The sequence below is a fragment of the Scardinius erythrophthalmus genome, assembly GCF_964197995.2.
Source record: "Scardinius erythrophthalmus genome assembly, chromosome: 3".
In the NCBI taxonomy this organism is placed as follows: Eukaryota; Metazoa; Chordata; class Actinopteri; order Cypriniformes; family Leuciscidae; genus Scardinius; species Scardinius erythrophthalmus.
In genome coordinates, this window is record NC_138223.1 from 11817809 (window position 1) to 11843490 (window position 25682).

Consider the following 25682-nt stretch of genomic DNA (forward strand, 5'->3'; position numbering starts at 1 on the left):
CATCGCCCTAATCAAACACAACTGATGCAACTCATCAGCTTGTTAGTAAAGATTACAAGGCTGCATGTAACTCCACTCCGCTCACGAACTTCCCTAAGCACTTCCATTTTGAAGTGCGTTCAACTTCAAGTGGACAAGGGAAGTTTATTTTGAGTGAGTGTACACTTCAGGCAGATCCATAGACAACAATGCAAAACTACACTTAATTTACCCACACACTTTACATGATTCAAACAATGGAGGGAAAAGTAGTTTACAGCTGTAAGTTAAGTTAGGCCAATTCAGCAGCTTAGAGGAGTTATACTGAGATAAAACACTACAGCATAGCAACATAGCAGAATCAAGTGATCAAGGGCTTAGGGTGTCCCATTGCAAGGGTTCTGCCAGTAGTGGACACAACATAAGCAATGATGTACATCCGAGTGATCAAGATGCAATACTTGAGCAATACTGAAGGTAGCAAAGGAAGGGCATAAAAAAGTGGACTTAAAGGGATAGTTCACCCAAAAATGAGACGAGAATACTTTTTGTGCGCAAAAACAAACAAAAATAACGACTTTATTCCACTTTTCATTTCCTTCTCTCTGGGCCTCGGGTCTTTTCACATAGTGTTTAAGCGTAGCGCGTCTGTGTTGCACGCAAACACTACGAGGCCCAGAGAGAAGGAAATGAAAAGTGGAATAAAGTCGTTATTTTTGTTTGTTTTTGCGCACAAAAAGTATTCTCGTCGCTTTATAAACTTAAGATTGAGCCACTGGAGTCACTTGGACTATATTAACAATGTCTTTAATACATTTTCTGGGCCAGCAAGTTTCAGTCCCTTAGAAGCCTATGGAGGAGTGAGACAACTCTCAGATTTAATCAAAAATACCTTAATTTGTGTTCCGAAGATAAACGAAGGTCTTACGGGGTTGGAACAACATGAGGGTGAGTAATTACTGACAGAATTTTCATTTTTGGGTGAACTATCCCTTTAAGACCTTAGATTCGTGTGTCAGATAAGAGAGATATCCGAAATGTGGGGTACTCCGGGACCAGGGTTAGGTACCACTGTCCTACAGAATTGCTTTTTGCTGTGGGGAGAATCCTTGGTTTAGTCATGCAGTGCTGCTTAGCAGCAGCGCTGAAAACACTGTAATAGTAGTATGGTGGTATACCATTCCGAACATACCCACTGTTTACCATTCTCATTGGTCGCAATATAAATTGAGATGCAAGTCTTTACAGTAGGGAAGTGGATTGACTTACATTGTGGTGTGCCAACAGCAAATTCGCCCTCATTACTGCTAAGACTCTTAAAATGATAATTAAAGTACCTCTGAAACCTCTTAACTGGTTATCAGGGATTCTGCAGTAATGGAATCTTAATCCCATTTATTCATCTCCAAACACTAACCGTTGGGACAGAAACATCAGCACCATAAAGGACGCACAGCAGCTCAGAGGTTTCAAGAAACTGGACGCTACTCAAACTGTTCTCCTCAACAAAAATTGTTAGCTTATTACACGCATACAACCAAACCCATATTTTAAAAGCAACAATTTGTGTGCCAAATGGTACAGCATATGAGAATCAAATCAAAAAATGTTTTCTTTACATAATAGATTGATGACATCTATGCTGGCCACCAGGGGCAGAAATGAGATGATGTTTCTCTCATTCACTTTGAAGTGAGTTTGCCCTGAATTACAATGAGAGACACCTGTCACTTGTGCATGCTTTAAGTGCCAAATGTTTCCCCCGCTGCTTGGCATCCACTCGCTCATGCCCCAGTTTTATTTTTAGACCATATGGGGTTGTTGAGATGTAACCTGAAGCTTTCTCTCTGTTGCTGTTTCTGAGTGTATGAGTCTTCAACCATCTGATAGGGCTCTAATTTTAATTCAGAGACCAATATTAAGTGTGTACTGGACCTATATGAGAGAGTAAATGTGTAGGGTTTGTTTTATTAAATCCCTCCAAATTTAATGCCCTTGATGAATGGTTATTAATTAAGATTGGTTAATATTGTCTAACTGTAATTTCATAATTCTAGAGTTGGGTGTAGAGTTGCTATTGCAGTAATGACATTTTTTTCCAAGTGATTTCTTTAAAGAGATGGTTATCCCCCAAGTTGAAATATTTCATCTTTTTTTGTTAATTCAAATGGGAGTCAGTAGGGTCCAAAACAACATTGGACCATAAATAAATAAATGGTAGGCCTATATAGATTACAATAAAATATAGCAAAGTAGTCACAACGTCTTTTTTAATTTTAATTCCAACTAATTATTTATTATGAAATTATTCACAAATTACACGATTGTTCGGTGTATTCAAGCACATTTTTTGTTGTTGTTGTGAATTAAATTTTTTTTTTAGCTTTAAACGCACATCATTAAGCCGTTTCTTTTTTATGCTTTATTTGAACATTCAGTTTACAATATGGCACAAAAAAATTAGAACACAATAGTTATAGTTATAGAATAACACCAATAGTTTTCTTGGTAATATTCTTGGAGCGCCCCAGTTACGTAAACCAATTGATATTCATATTCCAAGTCTACCTCAGCAAACCAGTTTACTTGGCAAGCGCCACGCAATCTAATTAATATTCATGAGTCAGACGCCGTTTAAGGATTAGTAACTAAATTCGCGGTTGGCTTTGGAAGAGCAGACGCATGCTAAATACGAGCTTACAAAGTTTGTGACATTTAGTAACTGGAACACTTTTATGGACACGCATTATCTCCAAACGTTTCCATAGAGAAGTACTTTCGGAACTTTATTCATATTCAGGAACCTGACTTTCAGAAGGACTTCTATTCTTGGTCACCGTATTTTCATTCCAACGCCGTATTTTAAAAGTGGAACGTTCTTTCTTTAGAATCAAGTGTTTCAAAGACATGTTATATTAATCTGTTTACTTTGTTCCGCCATTTCTTTGGAATGTAACAACAAAACGCCATTGACAAAAACAGATGTTGGGATGTATCTACCTTTTTAAACGTTGTGACTCATTCTTTGGAGTTGTAAACAAACATTTTGAACAGTTTTTCGTTTTTCTGTGTGTGATTATTATTATTTTTATTTGTTTAAATGCCCGCACTGTCGCTTTTCTAACCGGCGGACGATACCTTTTCTTGGAGCTGGAGCTGGAGCTGTTTATAGCATCACTATCACGTAACGTTACATTTGGACGCACATGTGTTTTTTAAATCACAGACAGTAAGTGGCACTTGAAGCCTGCGATGCAGAAGTTCTGCCTCACCGTCCTGCTCGTGCTGCGCGGGCTGATCATCTGCGTCTGTTCCAGCGATGAGCAGCAGCAGCAGCACACTGGACTGTACAGGGACACAACTGTGACCTCAACAGGCACGTGTGCACGACCAGATGATGTTAATATTCATAAAGTTCATTTTTGCTAAGCCTCAGAATGCTCCCTGCATTATGTGATTATTTACAGCAGAAATAATATCAAAAGTTCAGGTATAGAAAATAATCGCATATCTGGTTTCACAGACAAGGTTTAAGCTAGTCTTAGACTAAAATGCATGTTTGACCTGTTTTAAATGAAAGCTACTTGCACTGACATATCTTAAAATATACATTGTTTTGTCTCAAGATGCACACCAGTAATGTTTTTTTCTAGGGCATGTATATAGAAATGCTGGTTTAATCTAAGCCCTGTCTGTGAAACCGGGCTATTATGTTCTAAGTCTGTCTCTTTTGGGAGATTTCACTGAGTAATAGAATATTAACATTAAATAATATGCAACTATTTTATAATGCTTCACTTGGTATAATTGCTATGGTAAAAAAAAATGTTTTTGTTTTTTCAAATGTTACCATAATGACAATCATTTGAGTATTTTTAATTCATAGGGGGATTAGAAATGGGCACATTAGACAATTTACACAGTCAAAGTATTGAACTAAAAAATTAAGGTGTGGTCAGATAATTTTGTAATGGAAGACGTTGTTGACAGAAGTCATACTGAAATCTGATTTGGCAAATATGAACCCATTTGGGACATGGTAAAAAATTCTAAAAAATTTGCTCTCTGTTTAATCTCATTACTGTTTTGGAGAAACAACAGAGATATGAAAGAGATGTTGTTGTCATTGTTGACGTTTCTTTCCTGTGGGAAAAGATAATGATGCCTCTTAATAACATGTTGACATTGCAAGTGTTTATTGGATTGCTTAACTCCTCTGTCCTCCTTTGACCACAGATCCATGTCTGCAAGTGAGCCCTCCATGTGTGACGGAGGCTGACCGCTTCAGTCTGGAGGCTCTTCAACACATCCACAGAGAGATGGATGACGATCAGGATGGAGGCATTGAGGTGGAGGAGAGCGTCGAGGTAATCAACAGTCACAGATGTCACAAGTTTCCTCACACCCTAATGTAAATCCTGCAGGGTTTCCACAAGTTCTGGACAATCAGTTTCCCTGAAATTTGCAGTCAAGTGGATAACGAAAGAGCAGTTTCTAGCTGATGAAATGTTCTATAGCCGATCATAAGAAGAAATTTTTTATTTATTTAAAATAATTGTAAAAATCTATAGAATTTCCAAGACCTTTTCAAGCCTTTAAACAAGGGCTGCACGATTAAATTGAAATAAAACTGAAATCACAGTATGGTTAAGTGCGTTTATCAAATGAGCTACTAAATTAAATAAATATATCTGCTGCATGTTTAATTGAAGTGTGATTTGAAAAAATAAGACAGTCATAAATATTAGTATTTTAATTTTACAGGTGCACTCTGGGTTGTTTCAACCCGTGTTTGGGTCACATATGAACAAAACCAACCGTTGGTTTACATTGTTTTTTATTAATTTTTTAAACTCAATGATTAGGTTTGTCCATATTTGACCTAAACATAGGTTGAAACAACCCAGCATTTTTAGGTTTGTGTAATACAAAATAAAATTATTATCGTAATTATCACATTATGTTTCTATTTTACAGTGAAATATTGCAAGAGTACTGTTTCTTATTTTGCTTTAATTTAGGAATTTATATATATTTAATGATAAAATAATAAAATATTTGATTTAATAATTAAAAGTTTTGATCAGCCTTACAAACAAGCACAGCAAAACCTGTAATATATTTCCGTCATAATCTCAAAATCGCATTTAGATTTTTTTCCCCAAATCATGCAGCCCTAGTTGAAGCCACACTTTTAAAATTTCCCTTAAATATATATTTCAGATATTCCACAACTGAGGACTTAATTTTCTTTGTCTCTTTAATCAAATTTTTTGCTGCTCATTCGAACAGATGGTCGAGTGGCGCAAATGTAGTAGTTGTCAAGTCTGAGGATGTGAACATTCTAAACTCACACTCAGACTAACAAGATCAGCTTTAAATTTTGGTATGTTTGTGTGATGTTTGCGTAAGTGCTAGAGTGTTATTCCAAAGCACCCGGACCTGAGTTCCTCCCCCAAGCCTGTTGGTCAATTTAGAAACACATGTTTCCATCCAACACCTAAGACAAACTGTTCAGGCTTGGCATTGGGAGAACATAGCAGAGGAGGATGAGTTACTAAGTAATGTCCTGAAGTGTGTCCATGTTTCTGGCATTGGGTTTCTTTTCCTTGTTGCTATAGAAAAGGTTTAGGTGGATCGAAGCAGCGAAGAAGCCTGGGATCACGTGGTGCATCTGATTACAGCAGAGACAGATTCCAAGACGCATTCACAGACACTTGAGCTCTTTTGATCTTGAATGTTTACTCAGCTGTTGTTTTATGTGTGGCGAGACTGCATTTGTAGAATTTGTGTAGAGTGGTTTTCTGGTGTGCAGAATTTTATTTAAATCGGCTTCTCTTTTGCATCTGCATCTCTTCTTATTGTAGTTTATCATAGAAGATATGCAGCAGCAACAACAGGCAAACAAGCACAGTAAACTCCATCAAGAGGACCAGCATATCACGTTGGAGGAGCTTTGGAAGGGCTGGAAATCTTCTGAGGGTAAGATGGTCTCCATCCATGATTGTGTTGTTTCTCTTTTGGCTCTTTTTTTTACTGCTTTCTTTCTTTCTTTCTGTCAGTTCATAACTGGACTCAGGAGGATGTCTTGAGGTGGCTAAGAGAGTTTGTTGAGTTGCCTCAGTATGAAAAGGGCTTCAGAGAGCTGCGTGTCAGTGGAAACACCTTGCCCAGGTGAGACAAATTAAGACTGAACCAAATAAAATAAAAACACTTTAGAATAATTTCTAAATTTGTTCGTCTATTTTGGCAAGTGCCCTCTCATATCAGCCTGATTTCAAAAGTTATCATAGGTATTTGGACATACAGGTGAAACTTGAAAAATTAGAATATCATGCAAAAGTTATAATTTTGATGATTATAGCTTACAGCTTATGAAAACCCCAAATTCAAAATCTCAGAAAATAGAATATTACATGAAATTAATAAAAAAAAAGGATTTTAAATACAGAAATGTCGGCCCTCTGAAAAGTATTATCATGCATATGTATATAGTTATATATACTAAATATATTAGTTTCACCTTTTAATTGGAGTTACTGAAATACACACACATTTGCACGATATTCTAATTTTTCGAGTTTCACCTGTAATGTTTTCAAAAAAAAGTTTGGATATATATTGAAACTATATGACTGATGTTCTGAATGCATCTAAAATGTAAATGCACAGCTTTAGAAATGTAAAAATCTTTACTAATCCTTTTTTATTCTATTTATATTATCAATAGAATACAAATAAATTACATATATAGATCATTTAGAGGCTCTAATCCCACCTTTACCCTAAACCAAAGCACTCAACATTAAAAACTTAAAAGGCATTATAAATTGACAGTGATAATGATTTTAGTTACAAAAAACTCAAATATAGATATTTTAACAGCACCAGAAGGCACACAGGACAGAATGAAACTGTTGTAAAGTAAAATTTTGTAAATGTGTTAAATAAATGTGATTGCATTGAAAATACACTATCGTTCAAAAGTTTGGGCTGGTAATATTTTTTAATGCTTTTGAAAGAAGTCTCTTATGCTCCTTAGGCTGCAATTATTTGATCAAAAATCACATGATCCTTCAGAAATCATTCTAATATGCTGATTTGGTGCTCAAGAAGCATTTCATATTATTATACTATATACTAAGATTATAAAGTTCAAAAGAACCTTTTAATTTATTTGAAATAAAAACCTTTTGTACCATTATAGATGTCTTTACTGTCACTAGTGAAGCATCCTTGCTGAATTAAAGTATTAATTTATTTTTAAAAATCTTACTGACCCCAAACTTTTGACCGGTTGTGTATTTAGTTCATCTTATTGATTAACAGGATTGCTTCCAATGAGCCATCCTTTATGAGCGTTTTTCTGAAGATCCAGGACCAGCAACACAAACAAAAACTCAAGCTCAAAGCGCTGGATGTAGTGCTGTTTGGCCCACCTACACGTATGTATACACTTCATATATGTTAATGTAATGATTTTTGTATCAAACTCTGTGTTTTTTCAGTTTCTTGAAAAACCTAAGCTATTGTACGAAACAGTTGCAGTCCAGTGGCAATTGCCAATAAGATCATTAAAGGAGAACTCCGGTCAATTTTAACATTGAGCTCATTTTTTTGTAAATTTGGAGTACTGTCAATACAGAGAACAACGACAAAAATCGGTGTTGCCTACACCATGTTATCATCTTTTTAAAATTTGCACCCTGATGACTTCAATGGGGCAAGTTTTAAACCTGCTTTTAGCCTCTTAACATCCTTGATACGTCATTACAAGTGTCCAGCCAATGTGAGTGATTCCTTCAGAGTGATCACGGGTGAATCTGACTGCAGTAGATGTGAAAGATATTAATAAAAATTATGTTATTTAAGCCAGCGCTCATACCTGTATTTACATCCTGTTTTTGGTCGAAGTCCATAGTAATCGATTGTCGAGTTCACACGCATAGGTTACCTATGATCACGCGCAAACTCGACAATCGATTACTATGGACTTCGAACTGAAAACAGGAAGAAAATACAGGTATGTGCGCTGGCTGAAATAACATCATTTTTATTCATATCTTTCACATCTACTGCAGTCAGATTCACCCGTGATCACTCCGAAGGAATCACTCACATTAGCTGGGCACTTGTAATGACACATCAAAGATGTTAAGAGGCTAAAAGCAGGTTTGAAACTTGCCCCATTGAAGTCAACATGGTGCAAATTTTTAAAATAGAATAACTCGGTGTAGGCAACACCGATTTTTGTCGTTGTTCTCTGTATTGACAGCACTCCAAATTTACAAAAAATGAGCTCAATGTTAAAATTGACCGGAGTTCTCCTTTAAATAACTATTATGAATTCTAATGCAAAATCAAATATCCATGCACGCCTGTTGAGAACGCAACAAATTTCTCTCTCACACTGTAAAATATATTCAGCAGATATCAAGTCAGCATGCAAAATAAACACTCAGATGTCACGTCACATAATGTTTCATTGGCTGTCTGACTAATATCCCTGTGTACATTTGCTCCAGGACCTCCACACAACTGGTTGAAAGACCTGCTCCTGATAGTGTCAATAGTGATGGGGATTGGTGGATGCTGGTTTGCACGAGTACAGAATAAGATATCTAAGGTTCATATTTCAAAGATGATGAAGGACCTGGAAAGCTTGCAGAGAGCTGAACAAAGCCTCAGAGACTTACAGGGGCAGTGAGTACACCTTCTTCACAACCTCCACATTCAAAATCGATTGCAATCAGGTTTATTCACCAAAATAAATAAACTTGTTTGATTCGGACCTGATCCAACAATCCATATAATATAAGCAATATTTAAAGGTATAGTTCACCCAAAAATGAAAAGTCTGTCATAATTTACTCACCCTCAAGATGTTACAAACCTATATGAATTTCTGTCTTCTGCTGAACACAAAAGAACATATTTTGAAGAATATTGGTAACCAAGTATTTGATGGGCCCCATTGACTTCAATAGTATTTTTTTCTATACAATGGAAGTCATTGGGGTCCATAAACTGTTTGGTTACCCATATTCTTCAAAATATCTTCTTTTATGTTCAGCAGAAGAAAGAAATTCATACAGGTTTGTAACAATTGAGGGTGAGTAAATGATGACAGAATCTTCATTTTTGAGCGAACTATCAATTTAAATGTCAGAAATATATTTATACTGTTCAATAAACATTGTGTTCTATAAAAAAATAAAAAAGTGACAGCTATGATGTCAATGACAGCTATAAATACAATTATATATGAATAATTACCTAAAAATGATTTATTTCAATATTTAATTTTCACAATATTTAAATCAGAAAAATTTGCAACAACAATGTTCAATACGTCACAACAAATCAAAAGTTTGCAAGGCATAAAAATGAATGTATATGTGATCAACAAACTTGAGACAGTTGAAAATATAGGAATATAGTAAAACTTAACTGGCACTAAAACAATGAGGGTCTCAATTGTATGACCTCATTAAACTTTAACACATACATAACTATCCTAAATAAAAATATAATCATTAGTTTTTATATAATTACTTTTTAAACCAGGCTATTTACATCAGAAGTAACCAAGTCACTAAAATTAGACTTCCCATCAAAACATACAAGAGGGGGGTGACAATGATGGAAGAGCATATTTTTCAGCTTCTTATAGAACAAACACTGCATTTATGTTTTTGTAAGGTTGGAAAAGGCCCAGGAAGAGAAGCGCACTGTGGCGGTAGAGAAAAAGAATTTAGAAGAAAAGATGAGGGACGAGATTCAAGGTGCTCAGGATGAGGCCAACCGCCTGCACAGACTCCGAGATGGAGCAGTGAGTGAACTCAGCCGTCTTCGGTATGCAGAGGAAGAGCTTGAACAGGTAAACATCTGCGGTTCTCCCTGTAAAACATCTCCCAACAAGAAGACTCCACTACACCATGGTTCTCTGTGCTCTTGGTACAGGTACGTGATGCATTGAAGAGGGCAGAGAAAGACATGCAGTCCCTCTGGGCAGTTCCTGAAAATTTGCAGCTGTGGCTTCAGCTCACCTATGAGGTGGAGGTCCAGTACTACAACATCAAGAAGCAAAGTGCAGAACAACAACTAGTCACGGCTAAAGATGAGGTATTTTAGAGATGAATGAGTCACCCGTTTCAAACCCATTCCCATGCTTGGAATCAAATACAGAGTGAATCATGTTTTCAGGTTTCAATTGTTTTGCCTTTTGAGTTAATGGATGGAATCTGTATAACTAATGAGAGGGCTGTGGAGCGTCTTGCATGAACTTATTTAATCACTCTGTATTTTGGCACAGGCTGAGAAGATCAAGAAAAAAAGGAGTTCGTTGTTGGGTACACTACATGTTGCACACAGCTCCTCACTGGATCAAGTGGATCAGAGAATTCTTGAGGCCAAGTAATTTGTTTATTCTCATGTAAAACTGAATAAATAATACAGTGAAATTCATACTGTTTTCAATGTGGATCCAAACAGTTTTGGTGCTAATGTTTAAATCATGAGTACTTACATTGACCTGCATTTGTATTTTGTTAAAGGAACGCACTAGCAGACGTCACCGCTTGCCTTCGGGAGCGTCTGCACCGGTGGCAGCAGATTGAGAGCTTGTGTGGTTTTCCTTTGATGAAAAATCCAGGCCTATCCAATCTCACCGCTACACTCTACCCAGACCCCAACTGGATGCTAATGCCCCGGGCTGCAATACAGTCCTATCAAGTGCCTGTTTCAGTGGAGGACATGGAGGAAGAAATGCCACAGATTATACCACAGATTCCTGGTTGGTACTTTTCTTTCTTCTTTACTAGTTGAATGTGTTTTCGTTCTTCTGTTTTTATATCCATTAAGCAGAGCCAATCAAACATATAAAAAGTAGGGCTGTCAAAATTAACTCGTTAACGCACGTTTTTTCAGGTTGACGCGTAAAAAATATTTAACGCAAGTTTTTCCCTTTATCATTTGGTTAGCGTTACATTATATGATCATGCTCTTATTCACGTAAATTCTTTTAATCCATTCAAACGCGATAAGACACAAAAGAGAACGCAGTGCAGTACTGGCTCCAGTAATCTCCTGGATGTGACACACACACGACTCGTGAGCACAGACAGTGCTTGAACGGACGAAAACACACAAAATTATGGCAAAATGAAAGTTTTGTCAAGTATCCTCGCAAGCACAGTCTTAAATAAGTTAAATGTAGTCTTAAATGAATGTTAAGAGTTGGGATCTAGGTCATGTGTGTCAGATCTTAAAGTGACACCAGCCTAATAAACCTGCCGCTGTTTGTCATTAAGGATAATCAAAGAACAAAGAAAAAGAGAAAAGCACTCACTGCTCTTGACTGAATATCTTTTGTAGCTTTAATAAGGATTTTGACAGGGCAAGTAAAATCTGAACTGGTTTGACTTGGCCAATGGAAATAATTGAGCCCTGATACTGCATATTGAAAGGCAGAGGTAAAAGTGGCATTTATTTTAATGGGTTTATGTAAAGATTGTTTTAAGTTCACAAATTAAAAGTTGTTATATTTTTTTATAATTAATGGCTAAAATTGAGAAAAAAAATCAATTTCATAGAGACATCAGTAGCTGTATTGGTATCTGTGATACTGGCCTTCTTTCATAAAGATGCCATTAAACAAATATTTAAAATATAGGCTACTGTCTTTATGTTGTTTCTACATTAATTTGGAGATTAAATGTGAAATGATTACAGTATAAAAAAATATAAAAACTTTAATGTTAGGTGCGATTAATCGCAATTAATTACAGAAAAATGTGTGATTGATTTGTTAAATTTTTTTAATTGATTTGCAGCACTAATAAAAAGTATTCACTGTTTTCTGACTGGGTAAAAAAGGCACACTGTTCCGTCGTCCCGTCGACGAATGGGATTTTGGTTGAATGTCTGTGGTTAACATAAGATAGATATTTTCACATTTTATTCTACAACATAACGTTCCCACACGTTCCCTTAAACGTTTTGTTAAGGTTGTGTAAATGTTAGAACAAAAGTTCTTTAAAAATATTTGTATAACATTATAAATATTCTAGTAATGCTGAGAGAAAACGTTACTAGAACAACGTTCATGGAACGTCCTAATGATGTTATTTTTACTTGATGAATGTTTTCATAATGTTATATTAAAACATTGTGAGAACATAGTTTATGGAACATCCTTACAATATTTGTACTTGATGAACGTTCATATAATATTGAGAGAAAACATGTTTAGAACAAAATTTTTGGAACAAAATTGTAATGTTATTCATATTTACTGAATGTTTTCATAATGTTAACATAAAAGGTTTTTTTTTACAAAGTTCATGCAATGTCCTTTCATAGTTATTTGATGAACGTTCTCGTAATATTAAGAAAACATTCTTAAAGCAGCATTCTCGGAACATCTTTTTGCTGAATGTTTCAGAATGTTAGCATAAAAAGAACAAATTCTTAAAACGTCCTAACAATGTTATTTGTACTTGATGAACGTTCTCATAATCTTTAGAGAAAACGTTCTTAGAGAAACATTCTTGGAACATCTCTATGATGTTATTAATATTTGCTGGATGTTTTCAGAATGTTTACATAAAACATTGTTAGAATAAAGTTCATGGAACTTCTTTATGATTTTATTTGAACTTGATGAATGTTCTTGTAATGTTAAGAGAAAATGTTCTTAGAACAACAAACATTCTTGGAGCATCCTTTACCCATTAGAATGATGATGAAATCACTAAGGTTCTGTGCACTATATTAAAAGAACATCCTTTTTGTAGTAACACTCCCATAATAACTTGCATACATAATGTAATTTGTGTTAATGTGTGAATGATGTAAATCATTCTCAAAATACATTAGAAAGATAACTAATATATTAAATGGCATAGGGTTGGGATTCTTAAAGGTGCAGTAAACAGTAAACAGTGTTGAAAGCGGATCGGACCGAGCACCAAAAAACACTTGTAGCCAATCAGCAGTAAGGGGCGTATTCATTCATGATGGAATATGAGTATGGAATATTTCAAATGTGGTTTATTCAGAACTACCCCTTTAAAAGCCAAGCCACTTTTGCGCGCATGCGTGTGAAGATCGGTTCGGGAAGAACGGTTGAACCTCGCTTCAGAAATCACTTGAGGTAAGTGTGTAAATTAATTGGTTACGTTTTTATTTAGTAAATTATTTATTTAGTTAACGATTTTCTTTGATTATTATCAAATTAGGTTTATGTATTTTGTAGGGATGCACCGATGTGAAAATTTTGGCCGATACCGATAATTCTTTATATTTGAAGGCCGATAACCGTTATATTGGCTGATAAATCAAAATGATATATTTTTTGAGAGCCTGATTACAAGAACATGACCAATAAAAGCCATGTCCCAAGCACTCAGTTATAAAGTTCTGTTCTCATTATAATTTTACGGAGCCTATATGACAGATTTGCGCTGCATTTACATGTTGCACTTAACCGTATAGTGATTTCAATCATATTTCAAGCAATTTAAAACCATCATGGTGAATCTGAAGTGTATCAACTGAAGGAAATAATCCATTGTTTATCTGCCTTAATATATCGGCCAAATTTTCTTATCGGGCCGATAACAATAGCATTAAAAATGAACATATATCGGCCGATACCGATATGGTGCCCGATATATCGTGCATACCTAGTATTTTGTTGTCTTAATGTATATTTTAATGTTTTAAATTATGTTTATACCAGGGCTGCCAACTCTGTCTTTGTCCATCATGTGTGTTTATTATGTGCACTGGCATTAGCTATTCTGTACATTGCCTCGGTTTAATGTTTATTTTTAGCTTCAGCTTAAACGCAACACGTTATTGACTATGATTGGGCTTTTTGAAATAATTACATTGATGATGATGAATTATTGATAACTTGCAGTGTTATTTTTTTCAAAACGAAATTTAAAAAATATGTAAAACTGCCCATGACTAGTAGCTCTATTAGAACATTTTATTAATTTTTCCATTAATCCAAATAACTAAGAGAAGATGGCTTCCTTCATGGTTGAATGCATTAACCTTACCTGAGAGGAAAGTGATGTTTATACAACACGGTCTGCTGTGTAACATTTTCATGCATCACCATCACCAGTACATTTTCTGTGTAAGCCTTCATAAGAACTTTGATTACTCCATTGAGCCTGATATTTTCTTGTGTTCTTGTGCCTTATATGATTCAAGTTCAGTTGCCTGAAGTAGCCAAACTAAAAATCTCTCATGCTTATCTTATAATAACAGTGAACTGGTCTGTTAACTTTACAGGCGGAGCATTCACCTTCTTTGCCCCTCTCTGGTGGAATGAGCTGCCAACATCTTTTGAGACAATCACATCCTTCAAGAAGCAACTGAAGATACATCTCTTTTACAAGCAGTAAAAGGGATAGTTCACCCAAAAATCACTCACCCTCATGTCGTTTCAAATCCATTGAATACATATAAAATACATTTTTTAATTCAATTTTATCTTTAGATTCAAAAGAGTGATAAAGCCATTGTAAAACGTATCCAAAATGAATCAAGTGGTTTAATCCAAGTCTTGTGAAGAGGTAATTGACACACACACATAGAGTGCTTCAAATATGGTAAACGGAAGCTGAAACACGCTTGCTTGACCACATCTCATAGGTTCTCGCTCATCATGCAGGCACATTTGAGTTTCTGTTTACCATATTTTTTGAATGGGCCTGGACTGGCAATGGAGGTACAGAAATCTCTCGTTTCATTAAAAATATTTTCATTTATGTTTCAAAGATGAGAAAAGATGAGACAAAAGTCTTATGAGTTTGCATTGACATGAAAATGAATAAATGATGATAGAATTTAAATGTTTGTGTAAACTATCCCACATCACACATCTCACACACACACACGTTTACTTGGCTATCTAAATGGGGACATTCCATAGACGTAATGGTTTTTTATACAGTGCAAATTGTATATTCAATCCCCTTACACTAACCCTAACCCGACCCCAAACCTTAACCTACCCATCAGACAAAACTTTCAGCAAAAAAACTTTAATTACTTTATTTTTCTACAAGATTTACAAATAAGGATGTCTCTAAAGGGTGGTTTTTGGAGATTTTATCAGGTTTTGGTCACTTCTGGGTACAAATTTGTCCCCAAAATATAGTTAAGTAGGTACACACACACACACACACACACACACACACACACACACACACACACACACACACACACACACACACACACACACACACAATTTTTCTTTGCATTTCACCTCTGGTCTAGATTTTTTTCTAGTCTAGCTTTCTAATAAACCTGCCATTGTATTTGTACACTATGAATATTGTTGGCTGTGACGAATTGCTTTTGTATATTGTAACTGGCTTTGGATAAATGCATAAATGTAAGTGTTATTAATTAATTGTAAAATTTTATTAATTCCCATTAGTTTATTTACCGATAGAATTGAGCTGACAGAAATTTTATGTTAACTCTTGTTTGTTATGCTTCAAAAGTTCTGTTCATGTTATAAAATGTTACAAATAAACATTAAAGCACATTATTTTGTGAGGAAGGACATTTTTAACAATTTTATTGTAACCTTTAAATAATGTTCTAATATTGCTAAGAAAACTGGCCATTTGAACGTTTTTAGAATATTACAAATAAACGATCAGACTCAGAGAATGATATTTTTTGAGTAAATATAAGGTTAGGAGAATATTGCTGACATTATTGTAACCTTTAAATTACATTGTTGTAATAACAACAAGAAAACTTGACATTTGAACCTTTTTAGAATATTACAAATAAATGTTCAGAGAACGTTATATTTTGAGTACAAACAAGGTTAGGAGAATGTTGTAATAACTACATTGGAACCTTTAAATAACATTCTAATAACTGTCTACTTTTATAGTCTCATTGTGTTAATACTTGCAAACTACTTTAACTCAAACTTTCCAACTTGTAGATTTTAAATAGATTAAAAGAGTTGTCATAAACTTAGTAGTGGTGATGTTGAAGTCTTGCGGCTGTGATGTCATTTGTTTATAGCCTAACTATAGCTTTTTACTTCTGCTGATTGTATATAGACTTCAAAATTCATAAAAGTTGTGTTAATTTATGAAGATTATCTTGATTAACAAAATGTGTAGTAGGGACATTTTATGCATGGTATTGAAAAAAACAGTTTACAACACATTTAAGTGTTGGATTTTTTTTTAAACTGGCATTAATTATTCACATGTTATGCTTTTCAGTCACAGTTTCACCTCTGAAATGTTCTCCGCGGTCTCTGGTCCGCTCTCGCCGATCTGGGCATATTGGGCCATCACCGGTCATCGTATCACCTGACCCAGACCTCCTGATTCCCATTCGAACTCCACTACACCGATATGTAGATGAGGAAGAAGAGCACATCAAATTCTCCACACTAGTAAAACAGTATGTCAGCCTGGCATCTTGTCTTTTGTTTTTGCATTGCATAGATATAAGCAGCTCAAAGATACTTAAAAATATTAGTAACACATTGCAATAAGATTCAATTCATTAACATTAGCTAATGCATTAAGGTATCGTGAACTAACAATGCAAAACAAATGTTAAAGAATTTATTGCTCTAGGTTAATGTTAATTAACCATAATGCATTTGTGTTAATTTATACAATGTTAAAAAAATCATTTGGGGTTTGTAAGATTTTTTATGTTTTTGAAAGAAGGCTCTTATTCTCACCAAGGCTGCATTTGAATAAAATATAGTAAACTGTAATATTGTAAAAATATTATTACAATTTAAAATAACAGTTTTGATCAAATGTCATTTATTCCTGTGATGGCAAAGCTGAACTTTCAGCATTACTCCAGTCTTCAGTGTCACATGATCCATCAGAAATAATTTTGATTTGCTGATTTAGTGCTCAAGAAGCATTTCTTATTAACAATGTTGACAACAGTTGTGCTGCTTAATATTTTTGTGGAAACTGTAAAAATTTCATGAGGAAGTTTAAAAAGCATTAACAGTATTTACTGTCACTTTATAAATGATGACAAAATTGATTTTTTTTGGAGACATTTGCTAAGTGTCCCTCTCTCTGACAGGGAGTCCATGGAAACATCCTCAGAGTCTACAGAGTCAATGGGGTCATCCATTAGCAGAATGTACAGCAGCCTTGATGTCCCCTCTCGGAGAAAATACATTTTCTCTGATAAAATGCCCAGAAGGATCTCTTTGGATGAACAAGAGGACAGTCCCTCACGCAAGTTCTCACAGGACGAGATGGATGAGTCTTTGATGGTGAACACCTCAAGGAAAGTATCGCGAGAGGAATTGGACATCAATGCTCTGTCAAGAAAGACATCTATAGAAGAATTAGAGGCCTCCATGGACACTCCTAGACAACTGACTAGAGGAGAAACTGAAGCTGGTTTTGATTCAAGGAAATTCCCCCGGGATCTGCCTTTAGATTCCACAATGAGGTACTATTCTACAGAAAAGACGTCCCCAGCAGCGATCGGCATGGACAGTCAAAGACAGCGATCACTCAGAGACAGAAAAGATCATATGGATTGCATTTCTAGAGGTATACCAAAATCAGAGCTTGATTTAGATTCCACAAGTGGAACTAGATATTCAGATGCCTTAACGAACACTTCCATTAAACACAAAGAAAACCTGGACTTTCCACCCAACATCCAGCAAGGAAGAATAATTAGGGAAAATTCCTTTGATGCCACTTTTGACAGTTCAGTGGAAAGCTCAAAAAAATTTAAGTTGTTAGGCAAAACCGATTTTTCCAAAGACATCCTTTCACGAATAATGCCGCAAGATGAATATGATGGGTCCACGGATTTCGAAAGACTACATGTAAGAGACATTGCCATGGACACTGCTTCAAGGAACATGATAAGAGAAGAGTTTGAGAGAAGCAAGTCCTTTAAAGAGAACAGGGATATCCGCATGGGAATTCCCTCAAAAAAACTCTCTCGAGATGAGCAAGAGTTTGTGATGGACACACAACGGATACAGCGCAAGTTAGACGGCTCTGTGGAAACTCCCATTGGTAAAATACATAGAGAGACTGCGGGTCTATCTGTGGAGTCTCCAAGGCGCAAGATATCACAGGAGGAATTTGTGGTTACAAACCCAGGACAGTTTGGTCCACCTGACCTCACCGCGAGCTCCTTGATGCTCTGGAAACCATCCTCAGATTCGCTTAACACGCTTGTGTACGACGGCATTCTAGAAATGTCCTACGAGAATCCTCTCGAGGCTAGTTCTTGCGATCTCAGTCACGCAACTTCGATGTCTAGCTCTTCTCAAAGCCTTCTGGGAAATGAAGGTCAATCGGCAAATTCGTCTTCTTTGGAATCTGGGCGTAAAGACAAGGGCAAGAAGTCTTCTAAGCTCAAGAATTTGTTCAAGAAGAAAAAGGATAAAGATAAAGACGCGTAAATGTCGACAGCAAGTAGGAATTTAGACACTTTTAAAAGGCCCGAGGTTCTTCTAAATCTGCATTAGAAACTGTAACATAAGCAAAGCTAAACATGCTGAATGGAGTGGCCTTGGATTTTCTTGCAAAAGGTTTTTCTTAGATTTGGCATGCAGGAAGAAATTGAATCCTAGCATTTTTAATGGACCCTCAGCTAAATGGATACAATCTTGTGAAACAAAGGAGCAGAATTGCACTTTTCCAGCTTGGATTCAGTGATACTATATTACAGAAGCTGTGTGAATGAGATAATAATTGAACATTTTTTCTTTATTTCTTCATGCGGTTGTGTTCATCATTTGAAATAACTTGCAATGACATGGAGGTGCATAATTCTTGCTCTGATGAACTAATGAGACTTTTGCATATTGACAGATCATTGTAGCATTGAAGAGACATTCGCAACATGGTTAACTTAATTCTTATTTATTTGATTTACTTGTTTGCATAGAAATTCAGGGAAAAAATTAAGGCAGACAACAGAAGACAAAACAAACCCAAATAATTACTAAAGGTTAATATATTGTATTTACTACAGGATAAGCCTATTATTAATTGACGTGTGTGCCAATGTGTTGTATTTAATACCAATGAAGCTTTAACTATTTAATACAGACATACTTAATCCAACTTAATTTGGAGTTAGGTATCAAATAGAATTGTATTCGATTTTAAAATATTTTTCCTAGTTCTCATCACTCAAGTTAAAAAGTTTGGATGATATTTGTATTTATATTTGTTCTTTTCCAGACTTTACTGACACTTTTGACCTTGGCCGTCCACAGATTTTATGACCTATGTATTTAAATTTTTCTTAAGTGTCGGTCCCTTTTTAATAGAAGCTTGTTTCCGCCACAGAATAAAAAATAAAAACGGTAATTGCGACTTTTCATATCACAATTCGGCCTTTTTTTCCTCACAATTTTGAGTTTACAACATCTTGCATAATTGTGAGAATTGCGTGATATAAAGTCGCAATTGTGAGTTATAAAGTCCGAATTGTGAGATATTAAGTTGCAATTGCGAGAAAAAAAGTCTGAATTGCGAGTTTAGCCTATTTCTCACAATTGTGAGTTTATATCGCAATTCTGACTTTATAACACACAATTGCGAGTTTATACAGTATCTCACAATTCTCAGAATTGCTAATTAAACTAGCAATTGTGAGATAAAAAGTCGCAATTATCTTTTAAAATGTTTATTCTGTGGCAGAACCAAGCTTTCATAGATTTGACTTTCAAATATTTCAAATATTTGTGGGATCCTGCCCTTTTTCATTCTATATGTTGTTGTGCAAATATAAAGTATAAACCACATTTAAAATGAATGTAAATCAAAATGTTTAACCTTGCTGGAAATGTACATTTCAGCAGTCAGGAGTGTACAGATATTTATAAACAGTCATAAATTACCCGATTGCTACAATAAACGCTTCAGAAGCTAAATTGGTGTCTGGATTTGCCCAAATTCGCATGATTCATTACAGCAAATGCATGTGAATAGATATTACTGAACAATTAGATCTGAAACAATAGAAAATAAACAAGATATTCACAAAGACCTATTTTTGTTTCCAAATATGTTAATATGGTCTAATTTGGGTGTGAAATTTTTGACAACATCTACATTTTAAATGCATTTCTTACTTGTCTAATGACTGCTGTATTGTTTTGAATGAGAAACCACTGAAGTAGCATTTTCTTTTTTTTTAGTGTTATGAAACCATATTTCAGCAGGTTTTTTTTAAGTGCCATGAACCTTTACCTAAATGTCATGTATACAAAAACCAACTATGGTTTGTTGTTTATATATTGGTCAGATGATTCTGACTAATCTAGTTCTCTAGGTCACATTGATCTTCAATGTGATTTAAACTCTCTCATATCTCATGTCTCATATCGAAGGTTGCGTTTGTCGGTCGCATAGGCTGCCTCATTTCAGTAAAGTAAACATTACATTCCAAAGTCAGAAGGAAATTACAACAATTTGCACCTCACAAGGAATAACAATCAGTTTTATAATGGTTACTTCTCTGAAATAGCACTAATTTTCTCTAATTTTAGAAATGTTTGATGCTATCAAAAAGGGGGTTTCCAGTATGTTTTGATGATACTGTTCACACGTGGAAACAGGAAAACCATAACCTTTAGATGATCATATTGTACCAGTGACTGCGTTTATTTGTTTAGATGATAAACCGGAAAGGAAATATATGTGGTTAGATGCTGTCTGGGGAAAAATTACATCTTCTCAGGCTTTGTCACAGCAATACACGTCACAAGCAAATATATTCTTATAAAATACACACACAAAATATTTAGAGGCATTTATAAACCAAAAACAAACATGACCGTTTTTGAAGAAAGGTATGAATAAAGTACACAGCAGGGTGTTAGATGCGACCGATGTAACAGGATGTGACAATAGGTTTCCTGTTATGGCCTGCTTGAATGTGATACCTCTGATTTTCTTCTAAAGGCTTTTATAATGACAGTTAAACCGCAACATTTTGTCGCCAGTTATATCATCAATTCAATTCACCGGTTAGACATTAAGTGTATGGCACAATTGATCTGTGATGTGCTGAAAATAACACCACATACTTGGTAAAAATGGTAAACATGATCACTTTATATCAGAATGAAGGTGTACTTTGACAATTTTACAATATCAAACTTTCTTTGAGTTTACAACCAGATTAGAAACAATGTATGCTATAATTCAAATATTAATGAATTTGATAAAAACCTCAATCCAAAAGAAAAAGTCCCCAACTTCTACGTGTATGAAAGCTTTTTAAAAGAATCCCTCCCATCACAGTCAGCCAGGCTACATCCGCATTGAAGACCCTCGTTCTTATCTCATCAGTCACTGAGATGGAGCGAGCAAGAGTTACAGTCATATTTGTGTGTAAGTCCATTTGAGTGTTTTTGAAATGTTATTTTGCACTCTTTATAACGTAGAATTGATTTGATCGATAATCTTTTATTCGGATATGTGCTTTTGCAGGTGTTTTGTTGTGTGAACACCAGTTGTGTTGAGTGTTTGGGACAGAAGTGGACATGAGAGTTAAAGCAGGAGACAGCATCACTCTCTACTGTGACTGTGTCATTCCTCTTGGATCTCACATTATTTGGTTGAGAAACTGCTCACATGAGCATCAACCATCTCTGATAATAGACTCTACAAATTTGTTCCAGGGGACGTTTCCACGTTTCAGTTTTGTGCAAAACAGTACCTCCAGTAACTCCTATGATCTACATATAGAGAATGTCAGTGTCTCTGATGAGGGAATGTATTACTGTGCAAAAGATGAAAGAAAAGTAAACAATGTATATGGTGTAGGCTCACAGTACCAGTATGGAAACAGAAGAACTCATCTATCTGTCTTGGGTAAGAAAATATTTCTACTTTTATGGTAATGTCAATTTTGGTAAACTTTGCCGAAACTGTAGGCCATATTTTTCTATACCTGTCAAATTGTTATACTGATAATATCATTTGTAATGGACATTTTTGCATGGAATTGGAAACACGCAAAATAGAAGAAAAATCACTTTAATCACTCTTGAAAATCTCTATATGTCAATGTAATAAAAAAAACATCAAGCAGTATAGATAAATATATATATATATAAAATCTTACAAATTAGCAGAGTTTGAAACAACAACAATGTAGAATATATCACAGAAAACCAAAAATGTGGATAAAATATTTTACATCAAAATTCAATAGCAACGAACATTTGTTTATTTAGAATTTCCTTCTAAAATTGGGTTAACTTTCTGTCACTGTAATCTGATGTTTTACAAAGTGTAAGCTATGTTCCACATAATATACTTTATTTTTTAAATGAATTAAGAATGATAGTTTCCCATTTGCTCCTGAATGATTTTGACCATAAACAGCGAATAAATTTAATTAAAAAAATAAGATTCGCTTTTCACTACACAGAGGAATGGATTATCTGTATATGGTTTCAAATCAAAAGACACATTTCACAGAACAGTTAAAGGGATAGTTCACCCAAAAATGAAAATTCTGTCATCATTTACTCGCCCTCGCCCGTGGTTCCAAACCTGTGTGAATTTATTTCTTCTGCTGAACACAAAAGACGATATTTTGAAGAATGTCAGTAACCAAACAGTTGACTTACATGATATTTCAGTCCCATACTATGGAAGTCAATAGAGACCATAAACTGTTTGGTTTAACCATATTCTTCAAAATATCTTCTTTTGTGTTCAGCAAAATTCATACAGGTTTGGAACAACTTGAGGTTGAGTAAATGATAACAGAATTTTCATTTTTGGGTGAACTATCCATTTAATGCACGGTGGTATAATTAATTAGTATATTAATGTGAGGCAGTACAAATGTGCTTACACAGGAACAATCACAGGAATATATGTTTTTTTTGTGTGTGTGTGTGTATGTGTGTGTGTGTGTGTGTGTGTGTGTGTGTTTTATGTGGCAACATCTAAATTAACTGGTTTCATCAAAGTAAAAAAATAATTTAATTGACTATATCAACTGGCAATTAATGATGTTCGATTCTTGGATGAATCATTCTTTTTAGCAGGTAACCGGTCGAGTTGGTTCACAGCCAATAAGCATGTCCAGTCCATTTATTGAACCAATGAACTGGTTCAAAATTAACAAATCAAACCTACAGGCTGAGTTACAAAGTCAGCTTTTCGGTCATGTTTTAACTCTGACAGTTATAATCAGCTCATTTGGTTCTTTTTGAGTCGGTTCTTTTATTATTCGTTCATTTTGAACCGGTTCTTTGGTACAATAACCCGTCTGGACATGCTTATTGGCTCATTTGGTGCTGCGCAAGGAGTGTGCGTGCTACTTCGGATGGCGTCTTGCATCATCAACCCTGAACTAAAATTTGATTTAGTTTGATTCTTTGAACCGAACGGCACCTCTGCCAATAGATACAAAAACATTGCCGTGAGCGTGTAAGATATGCCGCTGCATGAATAGACAGATCTAGGCAGGTGGAGCTGGGGGAGGTGGAGGGTTTCATAGGAACTCTGATAATGCACTGCAGGACTAGCTTACAGCAAACAATGAACCAGACTATGTAAATGTTGAGTGAGCAATCTCATTGGCTGCAGGATCAGCAGAGGCCAATCAGCTTGTGCCATGTGGTAATGGTGTGATTGCTTGAAGATGCAATCAGCATGGGAGCATGCCTATGTTCCCACAGCCCTATGTTCCCACAAATGGCCTACCTCTGACCCCACCCCTAAACCTACCTGTAACTGGGGTTTAGACAAATCGTAAAAAAAAAAAAAATCTTAGAAATGTGGGAACATAGGGCTGTGGGAACATAGGGCTGACCCCATCAGGATGACTGAACTAGTTATATATACACAAGATCAGTGAATGTCAATTTTTTGGTAGCAACAGCAACAAAGAACAAGGTGTCAACACCCTTAAATAATATTATATATTTTCAAGTATATGTGTATTCAAAAATGTGCAGGTGATGACTTTGGCAGTTACTTTTGCTTTAATTTCATTTAGAGTCAAAGTCTTCACCCACTAAGACGTTCAACATCACCTCCACATTTCCTGTATCAGACCCCTGCTGGACGCTGCTGTTCAGTCTGTGTCCCGTGTGTGTTCTTCTCTTCTCCATCAGTGTGTACTGCCTCTGTCAGAGGAAAACTACAGGTGATCATTCACTCCTGAACCCATTTCCTTCACCAGAGCTATGTTTGATTTTTTTGACATCACAAGATTTGCTTTGAATCATCAGTGTTACAAAATGGACCATGTATAATATCACAATCAGTTATGCCTTTGGCTCTCCAGCTGAGTTTTGATCTTTGTGAACAATGAAATGTATTTTAAATGTCATGCTGATTATATTTTCTGAATCAAGTTCTCTTATTTTAATTTTTTGTAGTTTCTGCAGCAACACAGACCGAGAATAGCTTTTTTGAGGTACTGCATTACTCGTGCACATCCTTGACAACCCATATCAAACATTTCTCACTTTGAACAAATGAAATACTCTTCATCTACAATTTGTATTTTGTATATTAAATGTTGTTGATATTTTCCAGCGAGAACATGAAGTTTGTTACGCATCATTGAACACGCTGTCCCTGCTGAAGACAAAGAGACCGCACGGTTCAGACTTTAGTACTTACACCGAAGTAAGAACATAAACTGCCAAAGAGGATTCTGTTGTAATCCTCAAAGATGCAATACAAAGTCTTGCTATTTACTATCATATAACAGGCATTACTCAGGGCTATTGCAAATTGAAAGGGTTTTGGTTGTTATTAATCTGTTGTTATTATCTGACGCGCTTCTATCTGCTGTTGTATGTACAGTTCAATCTGAGAGGCAATCCTGACTGTGTAATTGTAGCCATCTTGTGTGCAAATTAGGTCTTGTTAGACTGGTAGATCTAGTGTTATTTGTGATATATATATATATTTTTTTTCATGAAACAATTCTGTAATCATGATTGTTAAAATTAATATTCATATTGTTTTGATGCGCTGTCTACTGTTTGAGCTGGCTTGTTTTTACAATGGATGAAAAGAGTGCCATTACAAACCATTTGGTCTTCAAGCTAAATAAAAGTCACGCTGGTTAGTGAAAAGGAAAATATATGCAAAGGAAAAAGATCATGCACATGCTGTCTCCTCTCTCACACAGAAACGCATAGACCTGCATGTTGTAATTTTTAATTTTGATGACAATGATTTGTTCATGCTCAGTCATATTACCCTGTCGCTCAGGGGTGCCCAATCCTGCTCCTGCCGATCGACTGTCCTGCACAGTTCATCTCCAACCCTAATCAAACACACTTGAAGCAACCAATTAAGGTCTTTAGGATCACTTGAAAAGTAAAGGCAGGTGTGTTTGATTAGGGTTGGAGATGAACTGTGCAGGACAGTCGATCGGCAGGAGCAGGATTGGGCACCCCTGCTGTAGCCCAAGACTGGTTGCCCACTGAAGCTAAGCAGGGTTGAGCCTGGTCAGTATCTGGATGGGAGACCTCCTGGGAAAACTCATGTCTGTATGGTTCCTAATGCCCCAGTAAAGTGATGGGGACACTATACTGTAAAAAGCAAGGACCTGACTGTCTGTGGTCATTAAAAAAAAAAGCATTAAAATATTACAAATGATACAAGTAAATGCTGCTCTTTCATTTCTCAAAAGAA

General features: G+C 35.5%; 2 protein-coding genes across 2 annotated transcripts; both read left to right on the forward strand.

Moving 5' to 3' along the window:
- The first annotated feature begins 2622 nt into the window (after positions 1-2622).
- Positions 2623-19921, forward strand: stim2a (tromal interaction molecule 2a). Its single transcript, XM_081362391.1, has 12 exons — positions 2623-3355; positions 4216-4346; positions 5847-5961; positions 6042-6153; positions 7309-7424; positions 8505-8682; positions 9682-9859; positions 9943-10104; positions 10295-10395; positions 10536-10774; positions 16257-16440; positions 17095-19921. Exons 1-12 carry the CDS (start codon positions 3232-3234, stop codon positions 18446-18448), a joined length of 2994 nt encoding a protein of 997 aa, XP_081218517.1. The 5' UTR covers positions 2623-3231; the 3' UTR covers positions 18449-19921.
- A 1380-nt stretch (positions 19922-21301) lies between these two features.
- On the forward strand, positions 21302-25258 carry LOC308688034 (uncharacterized protein). Its single transcript, XM_081360866.1, has 5 exons — positions 21302-21395; positions 21495-21878; positions 24025-24174; positions 24410-24447; positions 24570-25258. Exons 2-5 carry the CDS (start codon positions 21548-21550, stop codon positions 24672-24674), a joined length of 624 nt encoding a protein of 207 aa, XP_081216992.1. The 5' UTR covers positions 21302-21395; positions 21495-21547; the 3' UTR covers positions 24675-25258.
- The last annotated feature ends 424 nt before the right edge of the window (positions 25259-25682 follow it).

Bases quoted from the DNA above. Each gene is read 5' to 3' on its own strand.
- stim2a (XM_081362391.1), top strand. From the start codon at position 3,232: ATGCAGAAGTTCTGCCTCACCGTCCTGCTCGTGCTGCGCGGGCTGATC. The intron at 8,683-9,681 runs GTGAGTACACCT...TGTTTTTGTAAG, and splicing joins CTCAGAGACTTACAGGGGCA to GTTGGAAAAGGCCCAGGAAG. The intron at 9,860-9,942 runs GTAAACATCTGC...CTCTTGGTACAG, and splicing joins CAGAGGAAGAGCTTGAACAG to GTACGTGATGCATTGAAGAG.
- LOC308688034 (XM_081360866.1), top strand. From the start codon at position 21,548: ATGAGAGTTAAAGCAGGAGACAGCATCACTCTCTACTGTGACTGTGTC. The intron at 21,879-24,024 runs GTAAGAAAATAT...AATTTCATTTAG, and splicing joins AACTCATCTATCTGTCTTGG to AGTCAAAGTCTTCACCCACT. The intron at 24,448-24,569 runs GTACTGCATTAC...GATATTTTCCAG, and splicing joins CCGAGAATAGCTTTTTTGAG to CGAGAACATGAAGTTTGTTA.